At 46.6% G+C, this 27,225-nt stretch overlaps 1 protein-coding gene across 5 annotated transcripts in view; it reads right to left on the reverse strand.

Annotated features, from left to right (window-relative positions):
* Positions 1–27,225, reverse strand: part of SLC4A11 (solute carrier family 4 member 11) — a 234,448-nt gene that overhangs the window by 23,118 nt on the left and 184,105 nt on the right. For all 5 annotated transcript variants that reach the window (XM_083571209.1, XM_083571208.1, XM_083571212.1 and 2 more), the window contains exons 10-16: positions 14,125–14,250; positions 12,542–12,655; positions 11,621–11,753; positions 10,649–10,722; positions 5,493–5,709; positions 4,307–4,413; positions 1,306–1,474 (exon numbers count right to left, since the gene is read on the reverse strand). In XM_083571209.1, the coding sequence (XP_083427335.1) occupies positions 1,306–1,474; positions 4,307–4,413; positions 5,493–5,709; positions 10,649–10,722; positions 11,621–11,753; positions 12,542–12,655; positions 14,125–14,250 (940 nt within the window). The remainder of the gene's footprint in view (positions 1–1,305; positions 1,475–4,306; positions 4,414–5,492; positions 5,710–10,648; positions 10,723–11,620; positions 11,754–12,541; positions 12,656–14,124; positions 14,251–27,225) is intronic.

Consider the following 27,225-nt stretch of genomic DNA (forward strand, 5'->3'; position numbering starts at 1 on the left):
AACGAAGTGACGATGACGGCAGCAGCAGCAGCATGGGAGAGCAGCTCCGCGGCGCAGATCCCTTTGAGGGCTGCGCTGCCTTGTAGACCAAAGAGAAGGGTGGGAAGCATCTAGTTGGCTACTGTGAGCACAAGATCCTGGACCAGTTGGGCCACTGGCCTGATAGATCTGGCAGCCAGACTCTGTGCTGGTCTTTATCTCTGGCTGAAAGGGATTCTGGATACACCGGTCTCTAAATTCATATTCACAGCCTTTGGTCAATGCTGCCTGGCATCTGGGGGACCAGAGCAGGATGAATCCGCAGGCACAAACAGACTGTAGGGGCTGGAGAGGTGTTACAGGACCGCCTCTCCTGGTGTGCCCCGCAGAGGACCTCAAGGTCCATGAATAACCATAGTTTAGAGGTCCTGGGCCCTAAGGAAGTCAGACTATCCTCCACCTGGGCCAGGGCCTTTTCAGTGATGGCTCCGACCTGGTGGAATGCTCTGTCCCAAGTGACTAGGGCCCTGCAGGATTTAACCTCCTTCTACCAGGCCTGTAAAAAGGTCAAAGGACCCCGACCATTAGGTCCAGTCGTGACCGACTCTGGGGTTGCGGTGCTCATCTCGCTTTACTGGCCGAGGGAGCCGGCGTACAGCTTCCGGGTCATGTGGCCAGCATGACTAAGCCGCATCTGGTGAACAAGAGCAGTGCATGAAAACGCCGTTTACCTTCCCGCCGGAGGGGTACCTATTTTTCTACTTGCACTTTGACGTGCTTTCGAACTGCTAGGTTGGAGCAGGGACTGAGCAACGGGATCTCACCCCGCCACGGGGATTCGAACCTCTGACCTTCTGATTGGCAAGTCCTAGGCTCTGTGGTTTAACCCACAGCGCTACCCGTGTCCCTCCAATAGTATATTAAAAACACATTAAAACATCAAACATTAAAAACTTCCCAAAACAGGGCTGCCTTCAGATGTCTTCTAAAAGTCGGATAGTTGTTTATTTCCTTGACATCTAATGGGAGGGCATTCCACAGGGCGGGCGCCACCACCGAGAAGGCCCTCTGCCCGGTTCCCTGTAACTTGGCTTCTTGTAGTAAGGGAACCACCAGAAGGCCCTTGGCCTGGACCTCAGTGTCCGGGCAGAACAATGGGGGTGGAGACACTCCATTAGTGTCTAGTCCTCATTGTGAAGGAAGCAGAATTTGATGTGAGGCCTCCCAGCATATCCCCTGCCCCTACCCCCACCCCACTGCCACCTTAAACGTGGAAGAATTATAACAGAACAGGTGAACACAAAACAGACACAAACAAAAAAATACCTGTTTTCCGGGGCGTTTGTGAGTGATGCCACTATATTTTGCTCGATGAAGAAAAGCATGGAGAGCAGGAACCCCAGGCCCATAGCACTCATAACAGAGCCAATGGAGAGGTCTAGGAGGGGGGCCAACACGAACAAGCTCTCCGACGGGTTGTAATTAAACTTAGACACTGAAAGACACAAACCGGCAGTAAAGGCTTCTTCAGAAACTGCTTCCCGACTGCCACGGTTTTGCAGGCAAACTTAGGCTGCGGAAAGAAAGTGGACTCGCTGCTCTTGTGCAAGAAATCCATTTCCAAAGAAAGAAAAAGGAAGGGGAGGCCTTTTTGCAGCAAGAACAGAGATCAGAAAATGCACTGAACAATGGAAGATAGTAATTAATTCTCCCAGGTCTGAAACAACAATGTCTATGAAAGGCTACGCATGTGAAATGGATTTTATATTTATAAGATGTAACAGAGGCGCTTTTTCTAAGGAGGAAAAAATGTGGTCAGCTGCAAGAATGGACTAACGACAAGTGAAAGATCAATTGGACATTAAATAAGAAATGATGCGTCTATGGGAGGAAACGATCGACATATGTTTGCAACAGGAGCGGGAAGCTTGATTTTAAGAAATTGTATTAAAGTAATTTGGTTTGATTTGTAATCACTTGGAAAATTAATAAAAATAATCTGGGATAAAAAGGAAAATGCACTGGGAAGTGTGGGATAAACAATGGTATTGGGCAATGTCATATGCAACGTGAAGAACTAATGTTCAATAAACGGAATAGTTGCAAATTAGTTGTCATCCGTCTGTCAATGGAAGAGCGTGCCCTTGGGGTAATAAAAAGAGGTAACACACCTGTTCAAAATTTGTGCAAACAAATCAGGAGGATCTACCACATTTGTTTGGAAAGTTGTGTGTTTGCTGTACATTTGAACACTTTTACAATATCACAACCAATGGATACTATTTTGAAACAAGATGGCGGACGGGACCTTGCAAAACTGCCCTGATCTTCCTGAGCAACTAGGGGCAAGGATTCAATGGGTCACCTGGATATAGCTGGAGATGGGAAGTGCTAATTTTGGAAGAATCTGAACCAAGGGTCCATGCAACCCTGTTGGACGGAGGCAATTTTAGATGAGTAGGAGGGAATGAACTAGCTGCAGACTTCTGTAGTGTGAAATGCAGCCTTGCAAGTTCAGTTTCAATGCACTGGAGGTGGGTGGTCCAAGCCTTCTCCTTTAGGATGAACCATTCTGGAATCCCAAGCCTGATTTGACCTGCCTATCATGAACAAATCTGGGCCACCGGCCATGCCATGTTCAGGGAAGTTTTTAATGTTTGATGTTTTATTGTGTTTTTCATATCCTGTTGGGAGCCGCCCAGAGTGGCTGGGGAAACCCAGCCAGATGAGTGGGGAATAATAATAATAATAATAATAATAATAATAATAATAATAATGTCCGCAAAATGCACATTTGGTGCAAGGCATGGGACATCTGCAATTTGGACTCCGGTCCCGACAGAAGCTGTTCCTGTTCCAGTAGACGTATAGCTGCAGAATGTTGCAGTTTGCTCTGAAAACAACTTCTCCCTATGTAATTATGACCCTTAGCCAAGATCTATTCAAGATCCCTGGAGTTCCTTAGCAGTAGCACTGACTCTGGCATTCTTACTTACCCTCCCCTAAACCCCATCAGGACCTACAATATCCATGCCCCCCCTTCTTTTAAGCTAGACAGCCAAAGAAGCCCTGGACCAGCAAGGGTTGAAGAAGCATGTCCTCTAGTTCAGTTTTCTCTAAATGTTGTTGGACTGCAACTCCCATCATCCCCAACCCTTTGCCTAAGAGAGCTAGGGATGATGGGCGTCATAGTCAAACAGCCGATGGAGACCCAAGGTTGAAGAAGACTGTGGACCAGAAATTGCAAGGTCAGTCTTCCCCGTTCTCCGTACGCAGCAGGAAGAACAGCTGGCAGCTGTTGTTGTTCTTGGGTGTGTGATGGCGTTTGTGTGTTTGCGCGCCTGGAAACCAGAGCGGCTGCGCTCAGAAGATGGCCAACGGCTTCAGGCAAAACACCAGAGTTAAATCTTTCATCCCTCCAGTGCTTGGGCCAGTTCCCATCTCAGCAGCTGAGGTGCATCTGAAGCTGTTCCTTTGCAAACTGCGCAACGGGGATTTCCACAAAATACCCCGCATTAGTTTGCTTTCTGACAGGTGGCAAGGGAGCAATTGTCATTAAGGAAGTCATGGCGCAGGCATGAACACACGCAACCGAATGCTGCCCACTTTCCAGTTCCGAATGGATGGAATGATGGTCACCTGGGGGGGGTGAGAGTGGGGGGAGAGGAACCTTTCTTAATTCTCTTCCATTCATTTCCTCACACTTCCCATGCGCGTCATCACTGGGGCAGGCGATTCCTGCCTTCCTGATGTGGAAAAGGTGACCCGCTTGGCCAAGAGGGACCTTGGATAATTTTTCAGGTTTCCTTGTGCATCTGATTGTCCGAGCAGATGTACCAGGCCATCAGCACGTTTCAATTAGGAAAAATATTAAGTGGCGGACGGAGGGAAAAGCTCACAGGTCAAACCCATCACCAGAACATCTGTAGGTTTGCTGACAAGTCTTCCTGCCTTTGGCAATTAGGCGAGCCTTTTGTTCCCTTGCCAGAACCATACGGAGGATCAGGTCTTTAATAATAATAATAATAATAAACAACGCAAAAAAGTGGCATTTTAATTACGCTGAAATTAAATTACAGGCTGGAATAACTCGCAGGAACAAAACAAACCTTGCTGATACCATCTCGTCTGATTAGCTCGCTGCATGAACTAACGCCGACTGTGAACTTGGGAGGTGATTATTGGGTTGTGGGGGGTCATGCGGGGAACCTCTGGGGTTTCGGAGTCACAGTTCTGAGCTATACCTTCCTCAGGCATGTTTGCGATCTCATAAACCTCCCGGCTGCCTTCCCCTCTGCTAAGCAAACCGAGGAGACCAAAGACTTACTTGTTATTTCCTTGAAGAAATAAGACCCCACGGCGGAAAAGGTTAGGACAGAAATGGGCAAGGCACAGTCGGACAGGATTTCGCGGACTCTGGCGTGCAAATAAGGGCTGCAAGGATATACATTAAAAAAATACTCAAGTCAGGGCAAAGGAATACAGCATTTCTACTTCAGGGGCTTAAAATGGCAGGATGGCGGGTGGTTATACAGCACTGGTCCTACTGAGAGCAGACCCAGCTGGATAACTTAGTGGGTTAGAGCATGGTGCTGCTGTTGATAATAATAATAATAATTTCAACCCCGGGAATCTTTATGGACATAGGATGGATGAACCAATTTAGACTGCTTTTATTTGCATCTATATTTCTAGCGAAGGGAGGAGTAAAATTAAATTAACTAAGCAACACACAGCACATAAGCCAAGTTAAAAATACCTGAAACACAGATGTAAAGGGAATTGGGGGTTGCTCGTGCGTAAGGGGGCTGCTGCTCTAGGCAACATTGTCTGGCTAAACCTTTCCCTGGCTGGACAGCCCTTTCTCCGTGGCTGTGTCAGTCACTGGCAGAATCCGCCAGTGGGTGTTTCCTGAACTTCTTCCAACATAAAAGCTCCTTGACGCCAAGTCTCTGCCTAGCTTCCCTGCGCGGAAGTCTTCTGCGCAGAGTGGGCGTGGCCAGCGGACGTCCTGGGCTCTCCCTACTGGTCTCTGTGGAAGAGTCTTGGAGCCATCGCTCCGAAGTCCTTCCTTGCTCCCCTTTCTTCCTGGTGTCACGCCAATTTCCTTCCCCAAAGGAAGTGTTCTCTCCCTGCTGGTCCCTTCTCCTGCATCGTTGGGGAGCCTTACCTCCACTCTTGGCTCCGATGGCAGTTCCCTGACAACAGATTATTATTTTTTTAAAAAGACCTGGAGATGCCAAGGGTTGAACTTGCGAACTTCTGAATATTTAGGTATTCAATTTGTATACTGTCCTTCTTCTGTAGATCTCAGGATGGTTCACAACATATAAAGCAGCATTTTATCCTTGAGCCACAGGCCTTCCCCTTCAATCTAATGCACTGGGTTCTAAGATGTTCGCAACCCACCAAGTATTGGTACTATGTCTGGATTTGCTATTCCATTTTTATTTTTATTTTTGCTGCTCTACAACTCTCAGAGGGCCACGGGCTCCCCATCACCTCTGACGTACCTTTTCTTAAACTGATACAGCGTGTGACCGAGCCAAAGGGTTCCCAGCATCAGCATGAGACTAAGAACGGCCGTCTCTCGCCCATACGGCGTAGCGGCAGGGGGGGCGTCCGTCTGGTTCCCCAGTGCCGAGCGCTCGGCTGACATGTTCAAGAAGAAGGTGGTGTTATCAATCGGTGTGCTGTGCACTCTCGGGAAATGATAGTACTTTGTAAAAACTAAAACAGAGAGGGAGAGAGAGAAGAAAAATGAGTGCCTTTTAATAGAAGCCAGGCCTGTGGCACCCATAGGTGGGGCTGGGACAGGGACAAGGGCGAGGAGAACTTGTTTCTTGTTCCAGAGGATCACACAATCTTCCTTGGTTTTCGAACGTAATCCGTTCCGAAGACCATTCGACTTCCAAAATGTCTGAAAACCGAGGCCTGCTAATTCAAGAGAGAAAATTGTGAAAAACAACAGATACACGCAGAGGAAGCCGTTAAATTTCCGAGGCGCGTTCAAAAACGGAAGCATTTTCTTCCAGGTTTTTGGCGTTCGAAAACCGAACCGTTCAGCAACGGAGACGTCTGAAAACCAAGGTACCACTGTATTACCTTCTCTGCTCTTTCCAAGGAAAGGAAGACATCTTTGGTCGAACTACATGCTCAGCACACAAGGTTTCTCTTGGTCAGGAGTGAGCCAGCACTGAATCACCCAAACAAGCTGAGCTAAGTCTTTATTAGCAAAAAGCAGGATCTGCAGAGGGGTGTCATGCCTAATGAGCAGAGCGACTCAACACCGGCAGGTCTTTCCCCCATGAAGCAGTTGCTCAGATGAAGTTCCCCACCTCCCCACAGCTGCCTAAGTCCCCTCCTCTCCAGGGTTTCCCTCCAAGCAATCTGAGACTGTGCCTGCATGACCCTAATTTCTCCTCTCCCCTCTTCATGCCTCTACTGGTCCTGGGAGACAAGGGGAGCTTGTCGCAGCAGGAGTAGGAAATAGCCATGACTCTTCACCAGCTAGACTCATCTCTGCCTCTTGGTCTCCGTCCTCCTCCACTTCAGTTTCTGATTCTGATTCCTCCTGCCACAAACTCTCCCAGTCTGTGAAATATGATATTCGTCTCAAATTTCAAACGCTTTGTATTGGGAGCCTGACCTAAATCCAGAAGTGTCTAGTCTTGGTCGCTCAGAGACCTTTAAGATGCTCCATTTCTTTCACACATAAAACCACACAAAATATGGTGCTGGTTAGAATCACTGTTTACGCCAAGTCCGGGGTTCTGTCAGGTAGAGACAATTTTTCTGCCTGCCAGAGAGAGATTGTTCTCGCAGAAAGAAGGCAGAGTTCTGAAAGGAACAAGCTGACATAGGTCATGCACTGGTTGAAAGGGTATACAAAACAGGACGATGCCTCCAAGCCCAGCCTTTCAGAGAGTTAAAAGAGCTGCAGACCCTTTTAAGACGTCATGAAGTTAACAGGGAAAGATGCTGAGCCGCAGACAACAGTGTAGATGTGGTCTCATGCAAGAGCCGGCTAAGCACAGGTGTTTGCTAACCATTGTTCACTAGTTCAATGGTTGTTCCTTAGAAGCTCATGTACGTCATTTTAATAAATAACCTAAGATCTGATGTGTGCAACTTTGAAATGCCACGGGATATATACGTCTGTAGAAAATGGCTGATCTTTACGTCATGTTCCTATTCTTCGGATGAACAAAGCCAACTTTTGCCGATAACTCCTAGAGTCTCTGCTCCTTTGTCTGTGCACATGAAACGGTGACTCCCTAATTTTTCTATATGATTTGTGTTGCATTTGTGATGTTCTATGACGGGGGTAGACAACCTAAGGCCCATGGGCCGGATGCGGCCCAATCGCCTTCTCAATCTGGCCCACAGACGGTCCAGGAATCAGCGTGTTTTTACATGAGTAGAATGTGTCCTTTTATTTAAAATGCATTTCTGGGTTATTTGTGGGGCCTGCCTGGTGTTTCTACATTAGTAGAATGTGTGCTTTTGTTTAAAATGCATCTCTGGATTATTTGTGGGGCATAGGAATTCGTTCATCCCCCCCCCCCCAAAAAAAAATATATAGTCCGGCCCACCACATGGTCTGAGGGATGATGGACCGGCCCCCTGCTGAAAAAGTTTGCTGATCCCTGTTCTATGAAGTTCCATCATGTTACTGTCTTTTATTGTTCATAAGGTGCTTTGCAATTCATTTCACTGAAAAGCAGCATAAAAATATAATAAATTATTTCCTTTAAGTGCCAGGCAAAAACATTCCTCTTCTCCCAGGTTTTTGGCTAATTAGCCAATCTATGGCCTTTTAAATTCTGTGGTGGGGAAGGTTTTTGTTTGTTATTATGGTATGGTTTTTGTGTTTTTATACTGTAAACCGGCCTGTGATCATTGGATGAAGGGTGAAATAGAAATTTAATAAATACATAATAAAAAATGATGATAATAATAAAGTGGGGAACTTGTGGCTGCCGGCTGGAATATTCAAGGGAACCCAAGGCCACAGCCCCCGGCCCTTTTTGCAACCTTTTCTTCCAAGATTTGCTTCTCCGTCCCTATCCATGCTCGCTTGGAGCTTCCATTGACACCAGAACTTATTCCCAACTTTGTGCTGCTGGGCTGGGGAACGCTGTCGTCCAAGCTAAAGGCCACATTCCTATCCGGGCAAGAGTAAGAGCCACGCCCATTGCCACGCCCACTTCTGCTCCTGGCCCCACCCACTGCCATGTGGCCCCTCAAAGGTTGCTTACAAGGAAGGTGGCCCTCGGGCTGAAAAACACCCCCCCACTGCTGAACTCTGGCACTGCAAGCATGGGGGATAGCTCAGCCGGTACGGATGGAGACTCTTAATCTCCAGGTTGTGGGTTTGAGCCCCGTGTGGGGTGAAAAATTTCTGAATTATAGAGGGGGTTGGACTAGATGACCCTTGTGGTCCCTCCCAACTATCCTAAGCACACGCTCTGTCTCCTGCTCCCATTTCTCGGTTCGTGATAACTGACTGGCAAGTATCTCCCCAAGCCTGCCGCGTAATTAGGAATTTAGTATTTAATATTCAACTGCCGCTTATTTAGCAACTTTCGGCTGATGCGGCCCAGGAGGACAGCTGAAGGGATCCTTCTCTGCACGAAAATTGATTAAGAGATTGCCCTTTAAATAACACAAAAGGCGTCTCCTGACTAAAGCAGAGCTGTCACGGCTTCAGGGAGTTATTTAAGGTCCCTCTGATGTTGTTTGCTTCAGCTGCTGCCTGGCTGTTTCCTGCAAAGTGCAGAAGTCAAGATCAAACAGGAGTGCAGCTTAGGTGGCTGAGCCACAACTTTGGAAAACAAAGTGTCATTAAGCTAGTGAGAAGAATGTGCGGCTTGAATGTGATGAGATTTTAAAAAGAGAGGGAGAGGGAAACCTCCCAAGCCCCTTTCCGGCAGAGCCGCTGGACCAGCGGAGCTTTAGAAATTACGAGAGATATTCAACTGATCTTCCCGTTGGAAGGAAATGGGTCATGCACAGGGATGGAAAAGGACACGGCCTCCCCACTCCAACCCCCCAGCAAGCGAGTTCCGAAAAAAACAAGCGGGGGGTTAATGAGGGCTAGAGATTCTGGTTATTCCATACATCTGCAGACCACAGAGGCAGAGGAAAACAACTCATTTCTTGCACTCCTTTGTGGGCAGAGGAAATTGCGAACATTCATGCCTTACATTCGAAGCACTTTCACCCCACTTTAAGCTGTCATGGTTTCCACCCAAGGAATTCTGGGAGTCGTAGCTTGTTAAGGGTGCTGTGAGCTATGAGGAGACCCCCATTTCCCCTCCCAAAACTACAGTTCCCAGATTGATTTGGTGATCAATCCCTCTACACAGGGAGCTCTGGGAACTGTAGTTCCCCGAGTGGAACAGGGGGGTCTCCTAGCAACTCTCAGCCCCCTTAACAGACTACGTCTCCCAGGATTCTTTGGGGGAAACCACCACTGTTTAAAGTGGTGTCACAGAGCTTTAAATTTATGGCATGTATGTGTCCAGAGGTGAGAAATATACAAAGTGTTACAAAGTAGAAAAAGATAGAGATATTGGTTATAAGTTTGAAATGTAATAGGGAAAATGCATACTAAGAGATTAGATTGGAAAATTTTCAAACAGGACTGATGGAAGTCAAAAAAATTGAATAAGATGTAAAAGTATGTTGAATTATTGTTGAAAATGGTATATTAAATACTAATTAAAATTTACATTTTTTTAAAAAAAAAGAATGTGTCCAATGGCAGCTTTTTGCCGGCCTGACGCACACCCAAATGTTCTGGGCCTCAGCCTCTCAACCAGCAACCGCTATGAGAGGCCTCCAAATCAAACTTGCTTTTTAAGGTTAGGAGTCCAAGCGTTCAGCAGATCTGTGGTATGATCTGTGCCGAATCTACCCTTTGGAATCACGGCACAAAAACAAGGCACGAATGAAGGTCCTCAGTTCCAAACACTTTCCACACCTCGTTCTACAAAGCCTTTTTTGCATGACTAAAGAACAGAATCACTGCAGGCGGTGACAGCAGTCACGAAATTAAGAGACGCCTGCTTCTTGGGAGAAAAGCAATGACAAGCATAGACAGCATCTTAAAAAGCAGAGACATCACCTTGCCGACAAAGGTCCGTATAGTTAAAGCTATGGTTTTCCCAGCAGTGATGTATGGAAGTGAGAGCTGGACCATAAAGAAGGCTGATCGCCGAAGAATTGATGCTTTTGAATTATGGTGCTGGAGGAGACTCTTGAGAGTCCCATGGACTGCAAGAAGATCAAACCTATCCATTCTGAAGGAAATCAGCCCTGAGTGCTCACTGGAAGGACAGATCCTGAAGCTGAGGCTCCAAGACTTTGGCCACCTCATGAGAAGAGAAGACTCCCTGGAAAAGACCCTGATGTTGGGAAAGGAGAAAGGGACGACAGAGGACGAGATGGTTGGATAGTGTTCTCGAAGCTACCAACATGAGTTTGACCAAACTGCGGGAGGCAGTGGAAGACAGGAGTGCCTGGCGTGCTCTGGTCCATGGGGTCACAAAGAGTCAGACACGATTAAACAACAACAACAAAAGAACAGAAGGCTGCAACAACACAACTCCTTGTTGTTGTTCCAAAACCAACAACAAAGAGAGTCACCTGCTGCCTGGCTTACCTTTCGTTATGCCCTTGAGAGCATCAAGGACAAATGTGATGGAGATAAAAAGTGCAATGATTTCTTCCGTCGACCTGCGAAGAAATTCCATGTGAGTTATAAGGTCTTATTTGCATCAGCGTTTTAAAATATATTTTAAGGAAAAAGCAAGGGGTGAGAACCCTACGCCAAAGGATAAATAAGTGGACATAAATCTGATATCAGGAATCACAAGACAGAGAAAGCAGTAGGAGAACACTTCAGTCTCCCAGGACATTCTATACAAGATCTCAAAATAGTTGTCATGTTACAAAAGAATTTCAGAAATAGACTGGAAAGAGAAGTTGCTGAATTACAACTTATTACCAAACTTAAAACCATGGAGAGACCTGGTCTGAATAGAGACATTGGATTCTTATCTCATTATACATGATAAAGCTATTTTTAGCCATCTCATCCCTTGCTTTTTCCTGTAAGACCAATTGCAGCCATTAACAGTCGTCAACAGGTTTACCACACCTATCAGCCAATCACCCATTCCCACCACCCTTCTGAGAAAAACTCCACCCCACCCTCTCCCTATATATAAGGATCTGGTGACTTCTGTTTCAGTGTATCTGAAGAAGTGTGCATGCACACGAAAGCTGATACCCAGAACAAACTTAGTTGGTCTCTAAGGTGCCACTGGAAGGATTTATTTTTATAAAAAAAATTATGTTGATGACACACTTTTTAGACATGCATCCTTTCATGACACAGTAATTCAGTTTTACTAGCAACTGGGAGGTTAAATGAACCCCTTTCCAGCCCTGTGAGGAGCAGAGGGAGCGTTCGTGTGACACACCTACACACTGAAGTGTCGTGAAACACAGTTTGGAAAGCTCTGGACTAGATGATCCTCAGGGTTCCTTCCAAGGGACCTATGGTCCTATGGTGAACCTATGGTGGCAATTTCCCGCCTACCAAAGTGGTGGAGATAATGTGAGGAGTTACCTTTTGAAGAGTTTCATTACGAGACTGAAATTGAAAAGGGAGTAGAGCATCAGGAAGAAACTGTTCCAGAGTCCCACCCAGGCGTAGAAAGCGCGAAATTCCAAGTTGTAGTCAGTGCAGATCCCTTTGATCACTGAAAACGAAAAGAGCATCATCACACAAAGATAGAAATGTACCAATGGCAGCCTCAGCTATCTAAATACAACAACCAGCCACGTACAAGAATTAGGTTTCTGTGTTTTTATATTGCAAACCACCCTCTGATCCTTGGAAAACGGGCAGTATATAAATATAGTCAATAATAATAAGTATATACAAGTAATATTCTACGCCTAAAATAACCAGCTCCTGCCAACCTAGCAGTTCAAAAGCACGTCAAAGTGCAAGTAGATAAACAGGTACCGCTCCGGCGGGAAGGTAAATGGTGTTTCCGTGTGCTGCTCTGGTTCACCAGAAGCGGCTTAGTCATGCTGGCCACGTGACCCAGAAGCTGTCTGCGGACAAACGCCGGCTCCCTCGGCCTATAGAGCGAGATGAGCGCGCAACCCCAGAGTCGGTCACGACTGGACCTAATGGTCAGGGGTCCCTTTACCTTTTAAAGTAACCAGCACATAAACAATTGCATGGAACAACGCATGCAGTTGCACAAAGAAGGCATGTGCATGAATATAGTTATTAAATCACGCTGCAGAACTGTAGTGCCACATGGGGCTTGATTTGTTTATATCTTCTATAAACATACAACAACAACAACAATAATTTATCTTTTATACCCCACCCATCTGGCTGGGTTTCCCCAGCCATTCTGGACGGCTCCCATGAGAATATTAAATAACACGCTAAAACATAAAACATTTTTAAAAATTCTCTAAACGGGGCTGCCTTCAGACGCAACACAAGCAGCTGGCGCGACAAACTCACCATTGATGTAGAGCGCTAAAGGAGCCGTCGTCAACAGCACCACAAGCGGCTGGCCTGAGAACAGTGCATAGAGAAGACCACCAATGCACTGGCCAACGATGGTTTTCTGCACATCTGAAAAGTTAGGAGGGGGGGGGAGAGAAAGATGAATGTGCAAGAATCAGGTGGCTGTCGAAGCAAGCTAGCGTTAAATGATGGCACCACTGATGGTGCAAAGAGCACAGTGCACTATGCACACTGGTGCAACAGACATACTGAAAGCATTAGCTAGGAGCGGAGCTGTGGGAGCATGGATTGTCACACTGGACACAGGGTTTGGGCTGGAGTTGCGTGGATGCCTGCATCTTTTTTGGTGCAAAAGCAAAACAGCTACGAAGTCTTTCCTCCTCCTTGTAACAGTCTTCTCTTTCGTACTGCAGCCTCAGTGCCTGCACTGCATATATCTTTTTAAAAAGTATCCTAACAAAGTACAGTGGAACTGGATGCAGTGCTAAGCACCAACTTCAGATTTTCAGCTTTCAAGAAAGCTCACAGTCCATTTGACAGTGAAGAACCACATGCAAACAATGAGCGTGGAAATCTCAGGAACTGGGAAGGCTGGGTCTGGATCTAATTTCCAGGGGTTGGGGGCAAGCCTTTGATACCCCTCCTTCTGATTGGCAAAGCCAGAATAAATAACATTAATAAACATGGCTTGCTTTCATACAAGCAGTCAAGACAGTTTTACTCTTTTAAGGCGCTGTTGACTTTTTGCCCTTTTTTGATTGCGCTGGATATTTCCCAATAATAATAATAATTTATTATTATCATTCATTGCTTTCAGTTTTTGCAAGCCACCATGAACTGGAAAAAGCAGACCATAAATGCTGAAATGAAATATATGTTATACAAAGCTACAGTGAACCTGCAAATTTGCTCCCATTGTACATTTTCATTAGAGCAAGCCAATGGGGTTTTACTTCTAATATACCACCGGGTGAATGCGCCATGCACTCTACTGGCCCTCAAACCAGTTCTGGGCGATATACCGATACATCGCCCAGGCCTAGTGTGCATGTGTGCGAACTACTAGTCTAATCTAAGCAGTAAGCTTATCTTGGGATGCGGGTGGCACTGTGGGTTAAACCACAGAGCCTAGGACTTGCCGATCAGAAGGTCGGCGGTTCGAATCCCCGCGACGGGGTGAGCTCCCATTGCTCGGTCCCTGCTCCTGCCAACCTAGCAGGGAAGGTAAACGGCGTTTCCATGCACTGCTCTGGTTCGCCAGAAGTGGCTTAGTCATGCTGGCCACATGACCCGGAAGCTGTACGCAGGCTCCCTCAGCCAGTAAAGCGAGATGAGCACTGCAACCCCAGAGTCGGCCACGACTGGACCTAATGGTCAGGGGTCCCTTTACCTTTACCTTTACGCTTATCTTGGAGAGAGAAGAAAAATCGCCCTTAAAAGGGCTTCCTTTGTTTAGACAGCAGTGGTTTCTTTGGTTGTGATCACACAGATTAGATCTTCCCTCCGGGGTCCCCAGTGAGAACCGGAACTTCCAGGGGGGCGAGCGAGGGATGGGGCAGGAAGGAGGGAAGACTCACCGATGACCCCGTCTGTGTTTTCGTCATTGAGGGAGCCAAAAGCGATGGAAGGCAGGAGACAGGCGAAGTACAGAAAGATCATGGTGGTGATGTATTTGCCTATGGCTTTGTTGTTGCCGATGATGCCTAAAACAAACCCCAAAGAGCAAAGTGAAGAAAGGGGTGGGCGAACTCCACATGGATCGAAGCGCGCTCGACGCCAAAGCCGTAACCAAAAGGGCAGACCCACACTGCAGGAGGAAGGACTGGACAATCCCCTCACGGTCCCTTCCAACTCTATGGTTCTAATAAGAAGCACATGGACAACAAGAGTCATCCCATTTAAGTGGGGGTTGGCTGGGACAGTGCCCCATTTGCCCTACTGGACTAGCCTCTGCTGGTTTGGAGACTTCCCTGAGTGAATCTGCTGCTATGCTTCACTATCAGTGGTCCGTAAACAGTTTGGGGGCCACTGCCCCTTAGTTCCATTAATAATAATAATAATAATAATAATAATAATAATAATAATAATAATAATAATAATATTTATACCCCGCCCTTCCCGGTTCAGAAAACCGGGCTCAGGGCAGCTAACAACAAATCTAAAACACTTAATTGATGCTACAAAAAACAGCATAAAATACGGTATAAAACATGAATAACAATAAAATCAAAAATCAATTTAGGGGGGAAATCCACCCAATAAACATTAGATGAATACCAGAGCTAGCTGGCTAAATTAGTTCTATTTCGGCCAGCGAGGAGACCAGGGGAGAATTAGCTGTGGGATCCTAGAGCGGGTAATCTTCATAAAAAGGGGAGTGGGAGAGAAGGAAGGGGAATAAAAGATAAATGCATCCCTGGTGCCCCCTACCCTATAAAAAGCATTCTTGTTTATAAAACCCTATAGAGGAAAGAGCGCGCATTACAGTTGTACCTTGGATCCTGAACGCCTTGGTACTCAGATGTTTTGGCTCCCAAACGCCGCAAACCCGTAAGTGAGTGTTCCGGTTTGTGAACGTTTTTTGGAAGCTGAACATCCGGCGTGGCTTCTGATTGAGTGCAGGAAGCTCCTGCGGCCAATCAGAAGCCGCGCCTTCATTTTTGAATTGTCTCAGGAGTCGAATGGACTCCCAGAACGTATTAAGTTCGACAACCAAGGTACCACTGTATTCAGAATAGCGGTTTGCACGAAGATAGCAATGCGATAAAATTCAAATCGGTAACAATTCATTGCACATTTATTCAAAATCCAATGAAAACTTGTTGGTTTAATTTGTTAAAAAAAAACTGATGAACCAGCTTTTCAAAGTCCGGTAGTCATTTGCACCTTGTGAGCAGCCCCCACCCCGTCTCCTTGCCTCTTAGTGGGTAATTCTGCCCCCCACCCAAAAAACCCCCACTGTTTCACTTTATACCAGGTCATGTTAAATTCCCGGCCCATGGCAAAATCCATCATTTTACAGCCACCCTCTTTTGCAAGTTGGGTTTGCACCCACTGCAAAATCTCTAGCAAATGTTTCCAATTATAACGTGACTTGGGGTGGCAGGAAGAGACCAAAAAGCCCTTAGGGGAAAACCCCATGCAAACCAAATCTCGCACACCCTGTCACCCTGGCAGCCAGCCTCCAGGGGTTTACACAGCGCTGCAGGAGGCTTAGCAGAATGTATGATGAAATGTCGAAAAGGAAAAACATGAAGCAAAACGGCACCTCAAAAACGGCTTTGCTGGCTTGCTTCAAGTGCTGGCATTTGCTTCCCTGGACGCGAGTCAATTATTTTATTTTAAAAATCCTCCAAACAGACAAAGGAAAACCAAACATGGACCCATGCTAAAGCATCACAGAGGCTCCTTTGGGGAGGCTGGTGGGCGATTGATTCCTGCGAATAAATGAACCCCTGGCTTGTACACTCATGTATAAGGCGAGGACTGAAACTAGCGGGAGGGAGGAGGGAAATGACTAGCAGCAGCTGAACCAGAATCTGCCTGCTTTTCCTGAATATAACAGAGGGCAGAGGGTCAGAATGAAGGATTTCCTCTTACTTGGCCAAAGACTGCCTGCGAAACAGCTGAATAAGGCTCTGCTATGCGCACACACACACACACACACACACACACTCCTCCTTGCTGAAGATAAGATTTCTTTTTAAGCAGAGGAAAATACTCCCAGGCGAGGAAGCTAAATTTGAGAAAATAAACAGAACACCCAGGGGATTCCAATGGCTCTACAGCTTCTATTCCTCACGGCTATTATATCTCACAGAGAGGAGGAGACATGTTTGCTCCTGGGACACAGACACACACACACACACACACACACACACACACACTTTTAATCAAAGCGTTCAGTTTTCGCCACAAATTTGTCAATCTGTATTTGCACACAGCTGAATGCACACCGCATCGTATTCCTTACATGCTGAGTTTGTCTGAGTGTTATTTTAAACTATGCTCAATAGTCTGGGTGTTATTTTAGACTATGCTCAATAGATGTGTTTGTGTGAGCCCTTGAGACTGGGGCTTCCAGCTCGAAAACACGCTGACAAATAAACATCATCCCTGGGGGAGATAAATGTTGCTTTTGAATTTAAAAAAAAATATTTATGAATTCATGGAACATAGCCTTATGCTGAGCCAGACTATTTGTCCAGCCTTGCAAATAGGTGTAGAGAAGTTACTAGCCTGTAGAGAATCATTTTTCCATCTATCCTGCTGTGGGCTGGCAGTGGAGGGAATGAGAAGCACCATGTCTCTTGCAGCAGCTCACTGCTCTTCTATACTAGGTAAGCGGAAGAGAGCTTTCCTCTACTTCCAGACTCTCTGGTTTCTATTGCTGCGTTCACAGAGAGATGGAGCACCCCGACTCCCCTCCACTAGTTCTGCTCACACCTGCAAGCTTTTCTTTCCACCTATGACTACCAGGCAAGCGCTCCATCTCTAAATGCAGCTCCCACAAAAAAGAAAGAGCAAATCTGTTAGTTTTGGTTTCTCTCCGTTTCTTATTTTAAGTTCAGTTCTCCATGTTTCCTTATCTATTTGCCTTTTTTAAAAAGTCCCCATGAAAATTCACCAGCATTTGTTTTTTTAAAGTGATCTATGCATCTTTAACACAAACTTTATCCCAATGTATGCATTTCTGTACGCATCACTCGGTCGGAGAACCGCCTTGCAAAATTCAGAGAAGTGTGAATTTCGAAAGATGGCGGCATCCCAGTTCTTGCGAGTGAGAATGACGAAGGTTCGCATTTAAACGCAAACTGAATTGGATCGCCCGCCTGTCCCCAACTACGCATGTTGAACAGCTGCAATGTAATGGAAAGAGGAAAAATCTGTGCAGACGGATGCTCACTGTTTTGCAGTCCTTGCCAATCACGCTCCTTGCAGAACTGCAAAAACACAAAACTCTAATTAGGTGACACAACACCCGTGTGAAGAAAACAAGGCAGGAAGTGACAAATTCAAGGCTAGCCTTTGGCAGGGAAGAGGTGGCAGCATCCATCACTGCAAGTCTCGGCTCCCGGTGATCTCACCACTCTGAAGTTCAAGCGTTTGCTTACGACAAACATGGTTCGCCCTCACTTAGGGAAACGACTTTGGCCGCAATGGGCTCCATGCTATCTGCCCTGAAACTCTATCTCCAAGGGACTCATTCACACTGTAAGAAAGTAGCAGGAGACTGAGAACCCTGTTCTCATCCCACCTTTTTAAAAAGAGAGAAACAGCCAAAGAACTGATAGACAACCGTGGCCAGAATGCAGAGAGGCTGGGCAAAGGGAGATGCATATTTTGAAGAGCAAAAAAGAGGACACATTTGACGACTTCTACTTTTAACTGTGGGTTAAACCACAGAGCCTAGGGCTTGGCGATCAGAAGGCCGGTGGTTCGAAGCCCCGCGATGGGGTGAGCTCCTGTTGCTCGGTCCCTGCTCCTGCCAACCTAGCAGTTCGAAAGCACGCCAAAGTGCAAGTAGATAAATAGGTACCACTCCAGCGGGAAGGTAAACGGCGTTTCCGTGCGCTGCTCTGGTTCGCCAGAAGTGGCTTAGTCCTGCTGGCCACATGACCCGGAAGCTGTACGCCGGCTGCCTCGGCCAATAAAGCGAGATGAGCGCCACAACCCTAGAGTCATCCGCGACTGGACCTAATGGTCAGGGGCCCCTTTACCTTTAACCATGAATGGCGACTTTCATTCTACATACCTATGAAAAAGAGAACATGCCCAGGAAAAAGAGGCCATATGGCAAACCCAGCAGCATCCACGCATCGGGAAAGAATCATGGTGTTGCAAGGGAGCCTGAGAGCTTCTAGCCCAACCTTCTGCTAAATGAGTGCAGAATGCAACAACAACATCCTTGACAGGTGGCCATCCACCCTCTGCTTCATTGGTGCTGGTTCCCTCAGGCCCTGGGTTCCCAAGCACCCACAAAATTCTCCATGAAGTGGCTAGGCACCCACAAATTTCGGCACTAGGGCCATGCACGCTGCATGGAACCCATGGCCCTGGGCACCCACGTCACGGGGCCAAGCTGGTACTCCTGTTCTGCTGAAAAGTTCCCACTTCCAGAGGCCGGTTGTTCTACTGTCCGACAGCTCTTTTCTCTTAACGCTTACCCAAGATCGGCTTCCTTGCAATCTCCACCCATTAGTTCTAGTCACGTACACAGGAGCACCAGGGAAGCAAGTATGCTCTGTCCGCTGCCTGACAGCTCCTCAGATATTTGAAGAATTCTATCGGGTTTCCCCTTAATCGTCTCTCCTCCAGGCGAAAACATACCCAGCTCACCGTGCCCAACTCAGCAGGGGCTGGGGAGAGCGAGAATGCAGCCTTCTCTACATCCCACAAGGAATTAAGTGACAACTACACATTCCCCGAAGTAGGCACACGCTATCTGGAAAGACCTTAATCAGACCTTCTTGGGAAACGGCACACTTCGAACCAAGAAATCTAACGCTATGCGCGGCTGGGAGCACATTGTGCTGGGCGATTTTCCCATTTCTAAAAGCAAGCATCAGAATTCTCTTGATGTACACACTGCACATTTTTTTAGTCCTTTTGGCTACAAAGCAAAATGGTAGTGACTCAAAGCACTGGGTCTTTTCCTGGGGTCCTGCGTACTTTGCAAGGGCACCCCTCTTGGGATCACAACATGAGATACAGAGCAAGGTTTCCCAAAATTGGCTGCCCAGCTCTTTTTGGACTACCACTCCCATCATCCCCGACAACTGCTTCTTCTAGCTAGGGATGATGGGAGTTGTAGTCCAACAACAACCAGAGACCCAACTGGGGAAACCCTGATCTAGAGTAAGACCTCAGCTCAAAAGCCTCATTTCTACTGACAGTTTGGGGACGTGGAGTAGAGACTTCTCCACAATTTTCCAGAGAGGCTAATTTGAGCCTAGCCTTGCAGGGAAAAGGAAGAGACTTCTTACTTCGCAAGCTTTTTTATTTGGTATGTTAAACTTGATTAGAACACGTATCTGGCTTGTTTCTTCAGATACCACAGTTGACTTATGACACTTTTACAACGCACACATTTCTCATGTTTCAAGCTACTGGCTCTCACTTTTAGGAATTTTGCAAGAGTTGCAAGCTGCACAGGACTGGTGGGATATTAAATCTGTAAAGAAATATACAAAAAATTGGGCAGGTATCTGCAAAATCAGATGGGCGATTTTGTTCTCCGCTCCATCCTTCTGGCCTCTACATAAATCATTCCTCAATCTTTGAGGTACCTCCATCTTCCTTAGTCCCTGGAGGGGGTTGGGGGGGGAAATCCCGATAATTTATATTTTCCAATCAGATTAAAAGGCGTGCAACCTTAGTGATCATTGTTGGAAAAGCGGAAGAAATAAAGTTAACTACATGTTTGATGGAGTTGTGATGAGCTTAGAACTTATTGGGAGAATATCTTAAATTTATCAGAAGATATGGTTAATTACACCATACCTTTAAATCCATTACAAGTTCTGCTGTGATACCTGCAAAATGATGTTGGTCCAAAACATTTTAATCTTAAGGAAATCTATTCAGAGGTGCAAAAATGTTGTTAGCTGCTAAATGGCGCTGATCAGAAGTACCCATGGAATGAGAGTGGTTTAACAAAATATAGTATGTCAAAGAAAGTCTTTAAATTACAGAATAAGATTAAAGGAAGGGACACAAAGACACAAACAGTTTGAAAGTCTATGGTCTCCATTAGTTAAATGAAGCAAAAAATTAATTAGTGTTGTCAAGGGAGTTTTCACTGCTGAAAAAGTAAGATGGAGCATAACAGTGATTGGTTTTCGAACGTTTTGGAAGTTGAATGGACTTCTGGAACGGGTTCCGTTTGACTTCCAAGGTACGACTGTATTTAAAAGCATGTAAATTAAGCATATTTATTCCAGTTTGCAGAATTACAAAGTTGTTCTAAGGGGAGTAGGCACGACGCACTAGGAGTAAAACAAAACCCAAAAGTTACATTTGTGGCTGCAAAGGCGATGCAGAGTTCGCACGACAAATGAATCGCATGCTTGCTGTGTTCAGAGTCTGCAACGTCTGGCTTTGTACAGGAAGCCACTTGAGAAATTAAGAAAGCCACAAACAGCCTAGAGCGGTAAAAGTGAAAGCGCCTATTATTCCTACAGTTCAAAACTCAAATATTAATATTTGGAGTTGGGGAAGGTGGGCAGGGAAAGGAAAAGGGGAAGGGCAAAATTGTATTCAGACAACTGCAGCTGCGTGCCTGAGCTCCAGACCTCAGAAAGTCTTTATTTACACACTTCTTTGTTACTTAGGGTGGCCATATTTCAAAAAGTTGTTGAGCTTTTATTTCTGGCAAAATTGCTTACCTTTTCTTTTTTGCAAAAACGCGCCAAAAAATAATGCAAAGTTTTTGAGCAAAGTTTTTTCGCAAAAAAACCCAACTTCCCAGACATTTTACCCATTTTTGGAAATTCCACCCGGAGACTATTTCCGGCTGACATTCCTGGGAAATTCTGAACATATGGCAGCCGTAGTGTAACTTAGATGCTTTGGTGAAGGGAGAGAATTTGGATGTGTTATGGACTGGGATGGAAGCAAACACTGGTCAAGAAACCCTGGCTCATGGTTTAATGCAGGCCTGAGCATGGACGTAGCCAGAATTTATGTTGGGGGGAGTCAGGACTGAGCTACCTGCGACACAATTGGTCAGTTTGCAGAAGCCACGCATTGCAGGGCTCCTTTCCAAGTCTACAATTCTATGAGTTTGCTTAGTATGATGCTCAAACCTGGAGTTTTGCTTTGTTTCGCCCTAACAACAAACCAACCAACAAACCAACCTTGCCAACAAAGGTCCGTATAGTTAAAGCTATGGTTTTCCCAGTAGTGATGTATGGAAGTGAGAGCTGGACCATAAAGAAGGCTGGTCGTCAAATAACTGATGCTTTTGAATTATGGTGCTGGAGGAGACTCTTGAGAGTCCCATGGACTGCAAGAAGATCCAACCTCTCCATTCTGAAGGAAATCAGCCCTGAGTGCTCACTGGAAGGACAGATCCTGAAGTTGAGGCTCCAAGACTTTGGCCACCTCATGAGAAGAGAAGACTCCCTGGAAAAGACCCTGATGTTGGGAAAGATGGAGGGCACAAGGAGAAGGGGACGACGGAGGACGAGATGGTGGGACAGTGTTCTCGAAGCTACCAATATGAGTTTGACCAAACTGCGGGAGGCAGTGGAAGACAGGAGTGCCTGGCGTGCTCTGGTCCAGGGGGTCACGAAGAGTCGAACACGACTAAACAACTAAACAACAACAACAAACCATGATGGCTAGACAGCTTTAAACCATAGTTTTGCGATTGGCTTGGTAACTGCGGTTGGCTAGAGCAAAAGAAACCGCAATCCTGGGTTCGGATGCCATGCTAAGCTAAACCAAGCCTTCATGGTTTGCTGATCTCACTTGCACGAAGACAGTATCACAGCCAAAGTGTCCAGGCGGCAGCATAATGCAGTTTTTAATAAGCTGCATTTGCATGGACCCAGACAAAGAATGGTGCGCCCGACCCAAAGTAAGAAAAGGACAACAGATTCAACCTCACAGCATAAGGCGAGGCTTGCCAACAACCCCAAACTACTTTCTGTAGCAATTCAGTGTTTTGCTATCAAACACGTACACTTAAAAGCAGGCTGCCCTCTTTCATTTCAGTTAGCAGCATATCAAAATATTCTGCTGTGCAGCTTTTCTAGGGGGAGAAAAATCTCTCAATTTCATTTCCCCGTTTCTCATTTTTCCAATCACATGTTCGGTTCTCCATTTTTGTGCAACAGCATTTTAAAGCAAATTTCTCCTGATGTGACTTCCCTAATGCAATGCATTTCCATGTTATTTTCGCCAGTGCCATACGTTTTTATCCACACACTACCCTAATATGCACGTTTTTGTAAACCTTGTTTGGTTCGAGAGCTGCAAAATTTGGAAAAGTGCGAATTTTGAGGGGCGGCCGTGTTCCCTTTTGCGTACCGTTTTGAAAAGCGAGGATGAGGGAGGTTTGCATTAAAATGCAAACCGAATTTCCGCCCTATCCCTAAGTATGTCCCAAGGGCAAGCGAAATTCCCAGTTCACAGCAAATATAATAAAATTGTAGAGTTGGAAGGGACCATCAGGGTCATCTAGTCCAACCCCCTGCAATTCAGGAATCTTTCACCCAACGTGGGGCTCAAACCCACGACCCTGAGATCAAGAGTCTCATGCTCTACCAACTGAGCTATCCTGACTGCAGGATGCTAACATGATAGAGGGGAGACCCAGAAGGCCCCCTAACTTACAGTGCTCCCTGGCATTTTCTTTCCCTTTACTCTTCTGTGTAAAAGCGAAGACATCCCCTTGACAACATAGGTCCGTATAGTTAAAGCTATGGTTTTCCCAGTAGTGATGTATGGAAGTGAGAGCTGGACCAGAAAGAAGGCTGATCGCCGAAGAATTGATGCTTTTGAATTCTGGTGCTGGAGGAGACTCTTGAGAGTCCCATGGACTGCAAGAAGATCAAACCTATCCATTCTGAAGGAAATAGGCCCTGAGTGCTCACTGGAAGGACAGATCCTGAAGCTGAGGCTCCAAGACTTTGGCCACCTCATGAGAAGAGAAGACTCCCTGGAAAAGACCCTGATGTTGGGAAAGATGGAGGGCACAAGGAGAAGGGGACGACAGAGGACGAGATGGTTGGACAGTGTTCTCGAAGCTACCAATATGAGTTTGACCAAACTGTGGGAGGCAGTGGAAGACAGGAGTGCCTGGCGTGCTCTGGTCCATGGGGTCACGAAGAGTCGGACTCAACTAAACGACTAAACAACAACAAGTAGCAACAAGAATGCAGAAAAAGCAAGGAATAGAAATGTGTTGAAGAATATATTGTACAAAATCATTCTATTAGAAATCTCTGGATAAGCATAGACTGAACCCATTAAGTTAAGAAGTTATTTTTTCCTTCCCCACTCCTTTTTTTCAAATAGATGAATGACTATTGTAATGAATGAAAATGAATGTTAGAGGTTTTTATTAAGTAATAAGTTGGATATCATGCATGTGGGTGAAGGAAGTCAAATGGGCATTTGGGTATAAGAAGAGGTGGTTGCAGGGTTGTTGTTTAGTTGTGTCCAACTCTTCATGACCCCATGGACCAGAGCACGCCAGGCACTCGTGTCTTGCAGGGTTAGATGTGGGGAATTTGCAGAAATAATATATTCATGTTATGTGCCGTAGATTCCAGCGTATTAGGCGACTGGGCGTATAAGCTGCCAATTTGAGGGGGGGGTCGTCTTATACGCTTCGGCAGCAGCAGTGGGCAGCGGGCTCTGCGACATGAGGAAGCTGCCCAGTGATGCTAAGCCGGCTTCACTGGGTGCCTTCTTCGTGGCACGGAGCGGAGCCCGCCGCCCACTGCAGCCATACCTGGCATATAAGACGACCCCCGACTTTTTAACCTCTTTTCCAGGGTTAAAAGGTCGTCTTATACGCCGGAATCTGCGGTACAATGCTGAAGGTGTATGGCAATGAACATGTAGTGTGAATTAACTGAAAATAAGAAAAATTAATATAAAGTAAAAAAAAAAAGAATGCAGAAAAAGCAGTTGCCAAGAGGTGCTTGGCTGTGGAATTGAGCCCATGGTGCCGGACCCAGGAAGAGAAGTGCCACAGAGGAGCTACACCCCTCCAAACAGCATCCGCAAGAACTTGGATTACATAGGACAGGTGTGTGTCATTGAAGCCCCAAATATACACTCTCAGTCGAGAAACCATAGCTTAGTGCTAAGCCACATGGATATTCAAGGAATTAATAGCCTCTTTGTGGCTAAAGTTCTCTGCAGGCCCAAAGTCAACAGCTAGCATGACCGCACCACGGGAAGCCTGTGGGCCGCATCAGGCCGGCCAAACCTATCCAGCAAAGGTGGGGAGATTCTGGCCCATGGGCCTAATTAAGCCCAACATGGGGCCCAATTTGACCCATGAGCCTGTTTTCCCCAAGCATGCCCATGTGCCCCACACCCCATCTTATACAGGCCTCCTCCCACTAATGCGCAGGGTACGTTCTGGGCCCCCACACTCAAGTGAAATCGTGCAAAGTGGGGAGCATCCTCTAAAAAAAGCTTCTAAATGCCTATTCCCAGCTGTTCTTCCGTTCTCGCTCCAATCCAGACCAAAGCATCTAGAGTTGAAGCTCTGGGGCTGGAAGGAGGCTGAAGGAGGTGCTGGAAAACTGCAGCTGCTGCGCTACCACACAAGCCGGCTGTCAGGCGGAGAGGCTGAGCAGCCTAAGCAAAGCCCCACCGAGCCCCGAACCCCTTCTCTGCCCTCACCGATGTCCTCTTCGGGCTCGGAGTGTGTGTGTGTCTTCTCATGAGCCACAAGGACTCTCTAGCTTTCTCCTGCCATTTCCTGGTATAATAATAATAATAATAATAATAATAATAATAATAATAATAATAATATATTTATACCCTGCCTATCTGGCAGGGTTTCCCCAGCCACTCTGGGCGGCTTCCAACAAAACACTAAAATACAATAACCTATTAAACATTAAAAGATTCCCTAAACAGGGCTGTCTTCAGATGTCTTCTGAATGTCAGGTAGTTGTTTTTCTCTTTTACATCTGGTGGGAGGGCGTTTCACAGGGTGGGTGCCACCACCGAGAAGGCCCTCTGCCTGGTTCCCTGTAACTTGGCTTCTTGCAGTGAGGGAACCGCCAGAAGGCCCTCAGCGCTGGACCTCAGTGTCCGGGCAGAACAATGGGGGTGGAGACGCTCCTTCAGGTATACTGGACCGAGGCCATTTAGGGCTTTCAAGGCCAGCACCAACACTTTGAATTGTGCTCGGAAACGTACTGCTTCCATTGATTGATTGATTTCCCGGCATGCACGCAAACACGGTAACACACAAGTTGACTGCACGTTAATGGGGGGGACACATGTGCATGACGTCAGGTATGGGGCAGGGAAAAATATGCCTCCCAACGAAGAACCAGAAATGCCAAAACGCGCTCCCATTTGGCAAGGGAGGGCTTGCTGTCGCTGCCAATCAGCTGGTCGGCGGCGACAGCAAGTCCTGCAGCAACCAGGTGCAAGGCAGTGTTCCCCGTTGAAAACGCTGTTCGGCAAACATCCTTTGCCAAGGAACTGCCTCCTATAATCCTGAAGAACGCCTGCCTGCTTTCCTCCCCTGGTGCCTTTCTGTTGTACTGTCACTTTTTGTTTACATGTTGTTGTTGTTGTTGTTCAGTCATTTAGTCTTGTCCGACTCTTCGTGACCCCCTGGACCAGAGCACGCCAGGCACTCCTGTCTTCCACTGCCTCCCAAACTCATGCTGGTAGCTTCAAGAACACTGTCTAACCATCTCGTCCTCTGTCGTCCCCTTCTCCTTGTGCCCTCCATCTTTCCCAGCATCAGGGTCTTTCCCAGGGAGTCTTCTCTTCTCATGAGGTGGCCAAAGTCTTGGAGCCTCAGCTTCAGGACCTGTCCTTCCAGTGAGCACTCAGGGCTGATTTCCTTCAGAATGGAGAGGTTTGATCTTGCAGTCCATGGGACTCTCAAGAGTCTCCCCCAGCACCAGAATTCAAAAGCATCAATTCTTTGGCGATCAGCCTTCTTGATGGTCCAGCTCTCACTTCCATACATCACTACTGGGAAAACCATAGCTTTAACTACACAGACCTTTGTTGGCAAGGTGATGTCTCTGCTTTTTAAGATGCTGTCTAGGTTTGTCATTGCTTTTCTCCCAAGAAGCAGGCGTATTTTACATACAGCTGCCCTATTATTATTATTATTATTAAATAAACCTGATCATGTACTGTATAAGGAACATGGAGGTTTCGACTGGGGCACAGTTAGCCCCATGTGAACAGCTGCAGTACCGGGTGCATGGATGACCCAAGGAATTGGCCAGAGGGTAGACTGCACCAACCCTGCAAAGCTGTTTCAAAACTCACCTACGGCTGTTGCACGGCTCTTATCGCAGCTCAGCGAGCCTCAGCTTAGTCACAGCGAGGAGGCGGGAGACTGCCTGGAGCCCCGCGTAATCTGCTCTGAGCTTCCCAGAGAAAGAGGGACATGCGCGCAGTAAATAAAAGGAAAACAGAGAAAGTATCGCAGGCATTTATGCCAGAATCAGCTCTCGGCATTTCTGAAACAGGCCCCTTCGCGAGATAAATAGCAAACTGCAGATGAAATTGTCGACAGTCAGACAAGGCCGGTAATAGCTTCTGCCTAGGAATCGTACCCAAATTTATGGGAAATCACGTCACTGAGATATATGTACATAAGCAATAGTGCTCTGTCCAGAGCATGCAATGATTGCTTTTCTTTGCATTCCCACAAAGCTATTTAGGTAGAAAACAGCAGCCCTGCAGAGCTCTCAGGCAATCAGGGAAGGGGATGGATGGTACATGGAAGGGCACAGGCTGCGAATGTGAAGCCTCTCATACAAAGCTGCCTTTATACAGAGTCAGACCATTGTTCCATCTCCCTCAGGTGCCGGAATCTGGGCCCCTCCCGATATTGCTCAACCCCCACCAGCCCCAGCCAGCTCTCACAAGCCACTCTCGAGTTCATATACCAATAATTTAGAAACTCTCACCACTCTGTAACTAAGCTAAGTTTTACTGCTTGCGCA

The sequence above is a fragment of the Podarcis filfolensis genome (genome assembly GCF_964270895.1).
Source record: "Podarcis filfolensis genome assembly, chromosome: 9".
Taxonomy (NCBI): domain Eukaryota; kingdom Metazoa; phylum Chordata; class Lepidosauria; order Squamata; family Lacertidae; genus Podarcis; species Podarcis filfolensis.